The sequence below is a fragment of the Barbatula barbatula genome (genome assembly GCF_947034865.1).
Source record: "Barbatula barbatula genome assembly, chromosome: 12".
Taxonomy (NCBI): Eukaryota; Metazoa; Chordata; class Actinopteri; order Cypriniformes; family Nemacheilidae; genus Barbatula; species Barbatula barbatula.
In genome coordinates this window covers 13,526,927-13,541,392 of record NC_136775.1, presented here as the reverse complement: position 1 = coordinate 13,541,392, position 14,466 = coordinate 13,526,927, and the positions used below count along the sequence as shown (strand labels likewise).

The following is a 14,466-nucleotide window of genomic DNA, read 5'->3' as shown; positions in this document are numbered from 1 at the left end:
AAAGCGAAAATACAACCGCCAATAAAGCAGGGTGTCCTATCAAGAAACAAAATGACTCGACTCGACTCGACATATGGTTTTCATATTTATATTATTTATTTAACTTGTTCTTGTTTGTAAAACCAGACGCAGGCAGCACACACATAACACTGCGCTGAACATTTGAGTTAATTAATAAAATCGTATTTTTAAAGAACCGTATTTCCTTTTTTATTTTGTGAAAAATAAGAAAATCAGTTTTGAAAACGAATATGGAATGAACGGAAGATTGTTTAAGATATGCAGTATGAGGTTTACGACAGTGATGTTTTACGTTATGACGTGTGAGTTCGCCTGCCATATTACGTGGTGTAAGCAACGGAGCGCTATAGCATTAAGCGCATTAGGGATGACGGCTGTCTCTGTTATAACTGTGTGATATCACAGTAAAGTATACTGAATGCATACGTCTGTTTCTTGTCAAATATCCACACGAGAACATCACAGATACCCTGATTGTAATGTTACACTACTTGCAAAAAATACTTACAGTGTATTATTCAATATTACTTTAGAATGTAAATGCTTTTAAAACCTGTCAATAATTATATAGGCTACATATTAAAAACCTATGTCTATTGTGTGTATGAACAAATGAAACTATCTTACCCTGTAGAAATTCAAGAGGCTTTTTGTAAGGTTTCAAGTCTTTCCAACAATGATGGATTGGATGAACGCTGCCCAGATTTTATAGCCGACTTGCTCTGGGAAGAAAATCTTTACACACCCCGTAATGGTGGTGATTTATCAGAGACAATTGATGGCGCAAACCTGACACAAACAAGAGCTGTTTTGCTTTCTGTTTTGAATTCCTGGAATGAAAGGTTTTCTTATAAGCCAGTAAAATGCAAAGTCCCCTCTTATTCCAGTCATTTAAAACTGAAAGTAAAACTAATGTTTGACCTCGTTTGGGGCTGTTGTGTCTGCACGGAAGAGACTGAGACCGATCATTTCTTTTAAATTGTTTATAAAATATAACTTCAAGGTAAGTTATTTCTTCAACCTAATTAAGATTTAATCTTACAGTTAACGATCATTCTGTTTTTCTGATGTGTATGAATTACCATTGTGTATAAAATGTGCTATATAAATAAACTTGCCTTGCCTTTTTTGTGGTTCATAATGTTTGTATTCAGTTATTTCAATCCAAATGTATGCCGTATATTAGCCGTATTAGTTCTTTCTGTTATCAAATTATCATCTTTATTTTCATAGTTTTCAAATTTTAATATTTACCTGATTTATATTTTCTTATTAGCCTACCTGATTAAATACAGTTTATTAATAACAGAGATGTTCGATCATATTGTGTTGTATATTCATTCATTTTTATTGTGTTTAAAATAATAATCAATTGCTTTAGGAAATTAATAAAACCTTTGTTTCTTTACCAATGACTTCTCAATAATCTTATCGATCAGAAAGACATAGCAGGACAGCGACAAACATTCAAGGCTCAGCCAAAAATGATGCTTCACAGGTTTGGGTGAATAACAGGTCCAAAACGGACCAAATAAGATATGAAAATAACGTTTTTAAACACCCCAGGGTGTATTAAAAAAGTAAAAGCAACGTAAAAAACTTTGTCACGATGTGAAAACACATATTTATAACGTAAAGAAAACCCGACATTTTGTTGTATTAAATAGGCCTACATTGGAGAGAAACGTTATCACAACTTTTTCACAACTTGAAAAATACGTTTTTACAACGTTTTTGTGTTTAATGGGAGGTTCAGTTCTTGTTTCACACCACCTTGCCTCTATATTTTATCTTTAGATTCCCACTTGTAGCCTTCTGGTTGAGTTTTAGGTTCATACAGACTTAACTAAACCAAGAAACAGACATGAGAAGGCAACATTTAGATTAAATGTATTAAAACATTCTGTATCATGAAGTCTTTAATTTCAAAAGGTTTACAGAAAGAAATACTTTCTCAGACAATCAATAATCAGAGTTCCAGCTTCACACCTTTACTTCAAATTTCTTATACTTTTTTTTTATTAAGTGAAGAGAATTGAGAGGATATAACAAGCACATGCATATGGTAGATACTATATGTTATTATATAAAAATTCATTCAGTTTATGTTATTTTTTAATAAAGCAAAAAAAAGCACAAGTCATTATAAACGTAAATTGTATAACTATTTTTTGCTATGTCATGATTAACTACTGCATTTTCACTAATGCCTTCTCCAATAGATTTTAAAAGACTTCTCCAAAGTCTCTTTCCTGAACTCAGTGGGTTAATAATGGCGCTAGCCACAACAGGGTCATGGGTTTGATCACAGAGATTGCACATACTGGGAAATAAAATTGTTTAGTATGCTGCAATGTGAGGTGCTTTGGATAAAAGCGTCTGCTAAATGTGTAAATGTCAAAATCTTTTCTTCGAATGGTCATCTTATCTTCAGTTGAGTGAAACTCTTGGTTTTTCCATCTGCATGATGTCTTTTGTTGATTTACGTAAGGTATTTTTCTTAATGGTCTGCCTTGTTTATGCAGGCCAATGGTATTATACCGTATGTATGGGATGCAATGGTTCAGTACCTTTTCCTAAGCATGAAGAGCATCTGATTTCGTCCACTCTAGCTCTAATGATTGTGATTATACTTCAAATTAATGTTGTATCATGTGGTGAGCAAATATATAATTTCTTCAAGCATTGCAGCCTTACTCGTTCTAAGAAATGTATCCTCATACGGTTTTTGTTACTTTTGACTAATAAGGCGATAATCTCTCCTCTAGTTAATACAGGATGCTGCTGGAAAGCATGTTCTCAGTAATATGATTCTGCATCTTCCTCATAGAATCCAGCTTGAACAGCCTCTTGAATTTTCTTGGTTTCCTCTGGAGGAGCAGGGGGAAGAATGGCCAGCAACTCTCGATCAATCCTCTCCAATCTTGCAGCGCTCTTCCTTTCAAATTCCTCTTTATTTTTCAGAACAAGCATTATGATTTCTTTTTGTGCAGCATCACAGGCGTCCTGTAATTTTAGTCGCTCCTGCAAAAATTCTGGTTTACTTTTATCCATGGCCATCAGTTTGCCCAGTGAACTGACACGGTCTATTAGATACTTGTTGGAAATCTCTGTGTATGTTCCTGAGATCACATTGACCAGACTGGCAATGTCACAGGCTTTGAAAGCTTGTGTATAGAGCAAATCTTTTGAGAAGAGCTTTGCGTTGTAACTAAGGGCTTGGGTTTTCTCAGATGCTGAGACAAAATTTTTAAGAGTTGTGGTAAGGCTTGTTTTGACAATGTTGGAAACCATTTGAAAGAAGCGAACCATCTTCTCCCATTGTTCCTTTACTCTCCCCATGGCATCCATACCTTTGACCAGCATGTCTATGGTGGTTTTGAAGTCAATATCTTTGAGTTCACAATTTCTCATAGCAACCAAAATTTCAGTTAGTTCCTTCTCATTCTTCTCTAGATTCTCCAAGCTCTTTTCGTATGTCTCTCTCGTCTTGTTTAACTGAGCTCGGCTCTGCTCTATGGTGAATCGTGCATTTTCTGTTGTTTGCTGTGAAGGACTCGTGTTCTCTGGCCTGTTTTCATTTCTATACATCATTGGAGGTTTTGGTGAAATGGCTGGAGATTTTGTTGTGTCTTTGCATTTGCTGTCAAAAACACGGGCTGAGTTGATCAAATCCAAGACCTCCTCAACTATCTTCATGTTTATGTCTTTGTCACATTTGCCTTCTGTTGCATATTTTGCTAGATGATTGCATATGTTAATGCCCTTCTGGCATAACACCTGAGCTTCAGACTTTCCTTTGCAGTCATTAATTTTGCTCAATTCATCATTAATTCTTTTGAACTGCTCTTGAATGAAATCCGTTTTTGTAGTTTTCTGTCTCTGATCATAAAGATTTTTCCAGTCAATGTCATTATCCCTGCTGCTTACATTCATTACCTCTTTGATAGCCTGTGCGCATTGTAGAATTTCAGCGGACTTACTACATGAGTTTATTTCATCAACCAAATCTCCTTCAGTTTGCTGACCTCTAATATTGCTCAAAGTATTAGAAATCTTTTCTACTGCTCCAGACGCATTTCTCACTGGGTGAGTTATTAAGGATGTCACTCCATTAATAACGGCTGAAATACTCTGTTTCATCCCACCAATAATACCCACAGTCATCATACTCAGACCACCAGGGAGAGAATCCATAGTTTTCTGGTAGTTCACATGAGTCTCCTCCAGTTCCTTCTGCAAGGCACTCGTTGGTTTCTTCGTCCTTTTATTTGCTTCTTGTGCTGACTTCTCTCTCAGTTTGTTCTCCTCAATTTTTTTCTTAATAACTTCCCTCTCCTCCCCATAGAAGTGCTCTGCGTTCAAACAGTTTTCAGTTAGTTCCTTCTCATTCTTCTCTAGATTCTCCAAGCTCTTTTCATATGTCTCTCTCGTCTTGTTTAACTGAGCTCGGTTCTGCTCTATGGTGAATCCTGCATTATCTGTTGCTTGCTGTAAAGGACTTGTGTTCTCTGACCTGTTTTCATTTCTATACATCATTGGAGGTTTTGGTGAAATGGCTGGAGATATTGTTGTGTCTTTGCATTTGCTGTCAAAAACAAGGGCTGAGTTGATCAAATCCAAGACCTCCTCAACTATCTTCTTGTTTATGTCTTCGTCACATTTGCCTTCTGGTGCATATTTTGCTAGATGATGGCATATGTTAATGCCCTTCTGGCATAACAACTGAGCTTCAGACTTTCCTTTGCAGTCATTGATTTTGCTCAAGTCATCATTAATTCTTTTGAACTGCTCTGCAGTGAAATCCGTTTTTGTAGTTTTCTGTCTCTGATCATAAAGATTTTTCCAATCAATGTCATTATCCCTGCTGTTTACATTCATTAACTCTTTGACAGCCTGTGTGCAGTGTAGAATTTCAGCGGACTTACTACATGAGTTTATTTCATCAACCAAATCTCCTTCAGTTTGCTGACCTCTAATATTGCTCACAGTATTAGAAATCTTTTCTACTGCTCCAGACGGATTTCTCACTGGATGAGTTATTAAGGATGTCACTCCATTAATAAGGGCTGAAATACTCTTTGTCATCCCATCAATAATACCCATAGTCATCATACTCAGACCACCAGGGAGAGAATCCATAGCTTTCTGGTAGTTCACATGAGTCTCCTCCAGTTCCTTCTGCAAGGTACTCATTGATTTCTTCGTCCTTTTATTTGCTTCTTGTGCTGACTTCTCTCTCAGTTTGTTCTCCTCAATTTTTTTCTTAATAACTTCCCTCTCCTCCCCATAGAAGTGCTCTGCGTTCAAACATGCTTCTAGGAGCTCTTGGATAATCACAATGACATCCATGAAATGCTTTTCCGTTTCAGTAGACAGTTTAAGACATTCATCTGCAATGAGCCGGATATTATTCAGATGATCTGGAAGATGTGCTTGAATGATCTCGTCATTGTCTTGGAACAGAATCTTCACAGCCATCTTCATGTAATCTGGAACTTGGGCAGTATGGAGATGAATTTGGTCCATGCTTGTATGGGCTTCATTAAACGCCTTCCAACCAGAGTTACATACTTGCAGAAGACAAGCTTGAAAGGATTCTGGGTATCTGATGTATTTGTAACCATCTTTAGGGGGATTGTTATTGATGGAGAAATCTGTTACAGAAGAAAAAAATACCAGCTCTCCCATGATAGCTATGGATAGAGGCGCTGGTGTCAAATACTCTTCCCAGTTGGCATAGGGCTGCATTATAAGTTTTGTTTGGTTTCTCATGTCCTCAGCAGAAGTAAGGCTTTGAGTTGTCTTTGAAATTAAGGAATCCATAGCTTCTCTGCTTCTGTTCAAAACAAACAATGATAATTAGGGATTTTGTCATTTTTGTAAAAAAAAATGATCAGAACAAACTTTTTAAGACATGATAATAAGACATTTTTGCTCAGAATTTTTTGTGGTGAGAAGGGAACGAAATGTCACCATGGCAACACATTGGGGAACGTTTCTTAAACTAGAAACATGAACATCCATTGTTAAACACCCTAAAAACAAACATAACCTAAGCATCAAAATATTGACCAAAGACAACACAGGGAGGCCAGCGGAGGAGGTTATCGCCACAGTCAGAAAGGCAATCTTCCTCCGGTATAAAGAGAGTTTGTACCTGGCGGTGGGGCGCTGCGGGTCTGCAGCTGGATACTGTTGGTATTGTGAGATTTATCGCGCCGGGGAGTCCTTATGAATATGAATTATAATGGTTCCCTCATGCAGTCAGATCATATCCTCCTCGTGCACTCATGTGTGATGGCGAGACGGCGTTGATTTAATATTTAGATTTAATTTAGATTTAAAAAGACGCAACGTTTTTAACGTTGTTTGAAACAATTATAACTCCATACAAGCGCAAATAACTCTGCAGATTTAATCTTCATGATAATGTTGATCTTTGACGGAAATTAGGTCAATTTAAATGTGTGTGTGGCATTATTGCTTATATCACACTTACTTTCTGCAATCTAACTTGACTCCTCAAATACACGTGCGTTGGCATGGATTCGAAAGTGGCATACGTATGGAAGCAAATAAGAGACATAATGTTTTGAAATTTAACAGCCAATGAATACTTGAGTTTGAATTATTTTACTTTGGAAACCTTGTATCTGAATTTATTTGTTTCGAATTTACCTCTATGAAATTTAAATATGAAAATTCTTGATTTCCATTTTAAAAACTTGAATTTAATGCTCACAAATTCAGATACAAAACAAAATCAACTTACAGAATTTCAGATAAAATACATTCAGGTTGATCAAATTCGATTGCTCTTATTCAGATCTAAAATTTCAAGTTAATATTTTTCAAAGAAAACATATGTCTAATTCGACTGCTCAAATTCAGATCGAAAAATTCAAGTTAAATATTCACATGGTAACATCCGGGCTACCCAGGATAGGAAAAACAGTTGAGCCCAGAGCCCGTCTGCAATTGAACCGAACCATTGAACCGAACCAATGAACCGACGTCGGGCGGCCTATCAGAGCACGTCAACCTGACTGTCTGTCATGATCCAAGAAGAGGCAAAGTCACGTATATTAAACCTGTAAAGAAGATGACTTCTTATGGCAAGCCGTTTTGACATAAAAACCTTGGGTTTGACTATCCATAAAATATATTTTAGATAGTTTTAATTGTATTTCGACGAGTCATAATTGTAATTTCACTAGTCAAATTGATAATTAGAGATATCTGCAATTATAATTGCGCTAGTAAGAAATATGATTCGAGATATCTGTAAATATGTTTTGACTAGTCAAAACTCTATTTTAGATATCTGTAATGACCTCATAGATATCTAAAATTATCGCGTCACAAATACGCAAAGTATTTAAAGATATCTCTAATTCAGTTTCGACTAGTCTCAATTATATTTTAAGATATCTGAATCGTGCCTGCTCCTAGTCGAATCTGCTGTTGTGTGACGTGCTACTTAATCTCCTCAGCTCCCCCCCCACGCCAAAACCAAAAGCGCAACGGCTAATGCTATCACCTTGGCTTCATCGGAACACAGCAAAGGAGACAACAGGCTAGTTTTTTAAACGGATGTCAATGGGTTTTGTTCGCTTTTACGCTTTCTCCAGTTGGATGTCTTAAAGACCCTTCGATCTAACTAAAATAAGGGTTTCTTATCTATGCCAGAGCCCCTCCTTATACCTAGTGCTAACGGCTAACAACAGTAGACAGCGTTTGTAACTTGTCAAGGAGAGAAAAGAACTGAATGAAGTACTTTAGGGATTATTAAATAATATATGGAGGCAGTCATGTATGCATAGCGCTGAGATTTTAATTGCAGTCATGTTACAAAGCAGACCAAACAATGTGTAATGTTCAATAAAGACAAAGATCAGCAAACTGCTCGTTTTGTTGTAATTTATTTTTTATATATTTTTTGAATAGACATGAGTGAAAAACATTTGAATTATATACCAAAACGTAAAAAAGTACAAATAAGCACGTGATGGACAAGAATGTTGCATATATGGCACTTCAATCATGACCTGCTGGCACTGAGATCCGAATCGGCAAATTTCTGATCACAAGTCCAACGCTCTAACCACTAGGCCACAGACACCTATACAGATGTCTCGTTCTCGCTTCTCAGGGAACCGAGGTTACGAAAGTAACCGGAGAAGTTTTCCTGCTGGCTATAACGCGTTGCCTAGCTGACTTACCTACATAGAGAGACGAGTCACAAAACAAACCATAGCTAACAGTTATGTGTTCCAAAAAATAATCAGCAACAACATACTTTTGTTCTGTCGAGTCTGATTGTACATAAACAGCAAACTACCGGAGCGCCTTCGTTTTCCCTAGAAGTCATCTTCTTTACAGGTTTAATATACGTGACTTTGCCTCTACTTGGATCATGACAGACAGTCAGGTTGACGTGCTCTGATAGGCCGCCCGACGTCGGTTCGGTTCAATGGTTCGGTTCAATTGCAGACGGGCTCTGGGCTCAACTGTTTTTCCTATCCTGGGTAGCCCGGATGTTACCATGTGAATATTTAACTTGAATTTTTCGATCTGAATTTGAGCAGTCGAATTAGACATATGTTTTCTTTGAAAAATATTAACTTGAAATTTTAGATCTGAATAAGAGCAATCGAATTTGATCAACCTGAATGTATTTTATCTGAAATTCTGTAAGTTGATTTTGTTTTGTATCTGAATTTGTGAGCATTAAATTCAAGTTTTTAAAATGGAAATCAAGAATTTTCATATTTAAATTTCATAGAGGTAAATTCGAAACAAATAAATTCAGATACAAGGTTTCCAAAGTAAAATAATTCAAACTCAAGTATTCATTGGCTATTAAATTTCAAAACATTATGTCTCTTTTCTGCTTCCATACATACGTAGTCTACGTTTCCAGATCCGTTTTGTTTACGCCACGTTTATAAATGCCCCCTGGGGCCTCATGTACAAAACTCGCCATAGATTTCATTCTAAAAGTGTACGCACGCACAAAAGCTTATGTACAAACGTTTTCAGATTTATAAAACCATGTGTAAACCAGAACCTGTGCAAAAATCCCTTTGTAAATCCCAGTCAGAGAAAGATTGTGCGTGACACTAACACCGTCAAATGTACAAGACATGACAAAACAAATATGAGACGCGGATCAATCGGTACCTTAGAATGCATCGAGAGAGAGCGCGAGAGAGCGAGAGCGCGAGAGCGCGCGAGCGCGAGAGAGCGCGCGAGCGCGAGAGAGCGCGCGAGCGCGAGAGAGCGCGAGACAGAGAGACAGAGAGACAGAGAGACAGAGAGAGAGAGAGAGAGAGAGAGAGAGAGAGAGAGAGAGAGAGAGAGAGAGAGAGAGAGAGAGAGAGAGAGAGAGAGAGAGAGAACCGCCAATAAAGCAGGCTGTGCACAAAATGACTCGACTCGACATATGGTTTTCATATTTATATTATTTATTTAACTTGTTCTTGTTTGTAAAACAAGACGCAGCCAGCACACACATAACACTGCGCTGAACATTTGAGTTAATTAATAAAATCGTATTTTTTAAAGAACCGTATTTCATTTTGTGAAAAATAAGAAAATCAGTTTTGAAAACGAATATGGAATGAACGGAAGATTGTTTAAGATATGCAGTATGAGGTTTACGACAGTGATGTTTTACGTTATGACGTGTGAGTTCGCCTGCCATATTACGTGGTGTAAGCAACGGAGCGCTATAGCATTAAGCGCATTAGGGATGACGGCTGTCTCTGTTATAACTGTCTGATATCACAGTAAAGTATACTGAATGCATACGTCTGTCAAATATCCACACGAGAACATCACAGATACCCTGATTGTAATGTTACACTACTTGCAAAAAATACTTAGTGTATTATTCAATATTACTTTAAAATGTAAATGCTTTTAAAAACTGTCAATAATCATATACATATTAAAAACCTATGTCTATTGTTTGTATGAACAAATGAAACTATCTTACCCTGTAGAAATTCAAGAGGCTTTTTGTAAGGTTTCAAGTCTTTCCAACAATGATGGATTGGATGAACGCTGCCCAGATTTTATAGCCGACTTGCTCTGGGAAGAAAATCTTTACACACCCCGTAATGGTGGTGATTTATCAAAGACAATTGATGGCGCAAACCTAACACAAACAAGAGCTGTTTTGCTTTCTGTTTTGAATTCCTGGAATGAAAGGTTTTCTTATAAGCCAGTAAAATGTAAAGTCCCCTCTTATTCCAGTCATTTAAAACTGAAAGTAAAACTAATGTTTGTGCATGTACACACAAAAAACAAATGGTGCTATATATGTCATGATTCTGCCAAATCTTGTCTTGGTTTTCTGGTCTAGGAGCAGAATCATGACAGACCCACGTGTTTTATGTGGAGAGAAACATATTATTGTCAATCAGGACATAATATGTGTTCTCTCCAGTCTCGTCATTGGCCCCGCCCCTCTCGTTCCTAGTATTGCTTTCCTCCTGTGTCTCATTACCCACACCTGCCCATTGTTATCGCCTTTGTTAGTCTCCCTATTTAATGCCCTCTTATCTATTGTCTTGTGCTCGTTCGTTGTACATGTTACCTTGTCAATGATCCTAGTCGTGAGAAAGACTTTCAAGTATATTCTAGTCTGTGTTAGTTTCGGTCTTAGTGTTTTATAGTTGAGTTCTTGTTCAGTGTTTAGTTATCAGTTATTGTGTGCCCTGCTTTTTCCCCTCGGGGGTTTTTGGTTTGTTTCCTGTTTTATTATTTATTAAAGCCTTGTTAACCCCTTCATCATCCGTGTCTGCCTGCACTTGGGTTCTCCTTACCACGTTCCTAACAATATAGCACTTAAAATGGTTCTTTGGCTCGTAATCATAGGGGAACCATTTTTAGTGCTATATAGCACCTATTTTAAATGGTGCTATATGGCACCTTTGTCAAATGGTGCTATATAGAACCATTAAAGGTGCCATATAGCACTTTATAACTTAATGGTTTATATGGTGCTCAATACAATGGTTCTCTGGATCATAATCATAGGAGAACTTCTTTTAGTACTATATGGCACCTACTTATAAAGAAGCTTTATAGCACGTTTATTGAAGGTGCTATGTAGAACCATAACAGGTGTCATATATTGTTTAAATTGATCTAGTAGGGCTCATTTTAATGCCAGATACTACCACAGACAAGTTAAAATGCTTTAATAAATTACACTTGAATATTTAATCGTACAACATAAAACACCATAGATTAAAAAACCTTTAAATGTATGTATTCAAGCAGCAAATAAAATAAATCATGACAAGTAAGGGAATAAATATAGGCAATACAAAATTTGAATAGAACTACTCTTTTATATTCATACAAATTGATACAACAAGGTTTATACACACATACTGTAACCCTGTAAGCTCTTTTTGGCCTACTGGCTTGAGGCTACATTAGCTCTTTATTTAATTAGAAAAATCTAAATTATTTTTAACATTAACCACAGATACTACCATAGACAAGTTGTTATTCTTGAATTCTTTTGAACAATAAATAAATGAGTGAAAAGATAAGACATGTATCATTTGCAAACAGACATATACATGGAAACTTGAACTACAGCTGAAAGAGGCCAAAAGATGCTGAAAGAAATAATATTGACCTCTAAATCTACTCACAGATTGAGTTGTATACCCTTTTTACAGTGACAGGAAGTCCAGCTGGATCCTTCAATTTTAAAACAACACACTCCAAAAAGATCAGTTTAGGATACTGGATTCCAAATGCAAAATACACACACAGGAGTAGGCCCAGTGCCATCGAGATGTCCTCACTTTCCTTAATTAAATGGCCATCCAACACTAGAACAATGTGGTCATACTGCATGGGATTGCCCTCCCTGCAGCCCTTAAGCAGCATTTTGGGTGTTGGGATTTCAGAAGGGCTGGTCTGAGCATATCCCTATGGAAGAGGGGATATAATAGCATTAACCTTCTTCTCATATTTATTAGAAAGGCAACATAAGTTAAGTTAAATTAATTAGGGTTCGAGTCCGAAGGGCTAGAAACCTATTGTATTTGTAGGTTTTATTCTTATTAGGGTTCGAACGTGAAGTGCAACTTTTTTTATCGAAAAAAAGTTGAAATTTAGATTCACCGTCGCTAGGGGGCGCCAAAAGTTCTAAATAGGCGGAGCCTATTACATTAAAATGGCCATAACTCAAGAACGCTTCGTGGGGCTTGGACACTATGTGTATGGTCAGCGTTTTTGCCACTAGGAGGCCCTATAATAGCAATGAACTCGAAAAGGGCTTTAACTACCCAACAGTTCGCCCGATTGACTTATAACTTGGTATGGTGTCTTTGTGTCATGGTTCGTGAATGGCTAAAAGGACATTGGCGTATCTTAACAAACATGGCGGTCATCGGCCAATGAAATTTGAGCACTCATTAGACCAGGTTAACGGAGGCCAATCGAAACTATACTTGCTGTGCTTGTTCGACTCATGGTCCTGAAGGTCTGTAAGAAATATGAACTCATTCGGCCAGCGGGGCGAAATAACGCTTTTTGAGTGCATAAACAATTGTGTATCACGTGACATTTGACATATACTCAAACTATTTATATAATATGATAGCTCTTCTCGTTTTAAACAACTTTGCCTCTGGAACCACTTCTGTCGATCAATCGGTTCGTGAGTTATCGCTGATGATGTCAAAAACCTACTTTTGCAAACTAGTCTTTGGTTTTTCAACCGATCGTAACCAAACCAATGTAGATGACGTCTGGGGAGTGTGAATGTAAATAACTATCGAAAAAAAGTTTAAATTTCCTTTCAACGTCGCTAAGCGGTGCCAAAAGTTCTAAAAGTGCCAAAAGTTCTAAATAACTCAAGAACTATTAGAGATATCATCATGGGGCTTGAAAGATATGTGAAGACCATCACTTCGAGGTCAACTACAAAAGGCTGTGGCGTTTGGACACTAGGTGGCGCTATAAAAGTAAAACTGGCAACATTTACCCTTCTTTTGGAGTGCATAAACAATTGTGTGACACTTGATATTTGACATTAACTCAAACTATTGATATCATATGATAGCTCTCCTCATTCTGAACAACTTTGACGCCTTAGACTGCTCGAACCCGAGGATTGCTGCTTGCAGCTATATTTTAAAATTACATTTTCCCTCATTAATCTACACTTAGTACACTATAATGACAAAGAAAATATAATTTTAGAAATGTCTTTAGATTAGTACATGTCTGTAGATTAATAAAGGCACTGTCTGGAATTTTGTAGCATGCGAGTTTGTTTACGAAGCTGACACTGGCAAATGCAGAAACGTAGTTTAGAAAGCCAGTTCGCACTCTTTTCTGGTAGGGGATGGGAACGGCTGTGCCTATTTACCTGAACACGAAGTTTGACTACTTGTGTAAATGTTTCATTTCAGTGTTTTCAATGTAAATTATTGTCATTATGGAGTGTTGATTAATAAGGAAAAAATATTTAAACCATTGTAGTATCAGGCTGCATGAAAAAAGTAAAGGGGTCTGAATACATTTAGAATGCACTGTTGTACAACTGCTTAAATATTTTTTGTTTTGCCCATAACCAATTTAATGTTTATTATGAATGCACAGTTTGTGTAGACCAACAAACAAATGTTTGCAATTAAATTTCCTAAGAAAAATGTGCAATAAGTTCTTCAAACTGTAATCAAATGTTCATGGCTTACCTCAACCTCAAACAGCAACCCTGGGTCCTCCTTGAAAAGTGCAGGTAAGAACAAAATAGCTGCTTCCAACAGTAGACCTTTAAATACAATAACCTCATTAGGTTGACATAACATGGTGTGTTATGGTCTGCTTTAACCCAATACTTGTTTAGTTTTTTAAACATTTATTACTGTGTAGACAGAAACATGCAGGGAGACTATCTAAGCAGTGCAGATTTAATTACCTTTTTTAAGTCTGCCATCTACACAGTCCTCAATTTTACATTTACATTTACATTTACATTTAGTCATTTAGCAGACGCTTTTATCCAAAGCGACTTACAGATGAGGAAACATTGGAAGCAATTATAACAACATAGGCAACGAAAATACATAAGTGCATCAAACTAGTCCATTAAAGCCTAGCACAGTATACAAAGCTAAGAATAGTGAGGTTAGTAATTTTTTTTTTTTTAAAGAAGGAAAGGGAAGAGAATTAGGAAAAACTCAATCAGCAGCGTGTTGACGGAAGAGATGCGTTTTTAGGTGTTTTTTAAAGATGGCAACCGAGTCTGTTGATCTTGTAGCAGCTGGTAGATCATTCCACCAATGTGGAACAGATCCAGTGAAGGTACGGGAGAGTGACTTTTTTCCTTTTTGGGATGGTACCACTAGTCGTTGTTCCTTTGCAGACCGCAGTGATCTGGCAGGAACATAGATCTGCATTAGC

General features: G+C 37.0%; 2 protein-coding genes across 2 annotated transcripts in view; both read right to left on the bottom strand.

The window, feature by feature from the left end:
* Positions 1-840, bottom strand: part of LOC306901580 (uncharacterized protein) — a 14,091-nt gene extending 13,251 nt beyond the window's left edge. Inside the window, exon 1 of the mRNA XM_079469438.1 lies at positions 649-840. The gene's annotated coding sequence lies outside the window, so the exon portion shown is untranslated. The remainder of the gene's footprint in view (positions 1-648) is intronic.
* Positions 841-1,899: 1,059 nt separating this feature from the next.
* LOC306901579 (uncharacterized protein) lies at positions 1,900-10,221 on the bottom strand. Its single transcript, XM_079469437.1, has 2 exons — positions 10,025-10,221; positions 1,900-5,860 (listed from the first exon to the last, which is right to left on the bottom strand). The coding sequence occupies exon 2, from the start codon at positions 5,845-5,847 to the stop codon at positions 2,821-2,823; it is 3,027 nt and encodes a 1,008-aa protein (XP_079325563.1). The 5' UTR covers positions 5,848-5,860; positions 10,025-10,221; the 3' UTR covers positions 1,900-2,820.
* Positions 10,222-14,466: the final 4,245 nt, after the last annotated feature.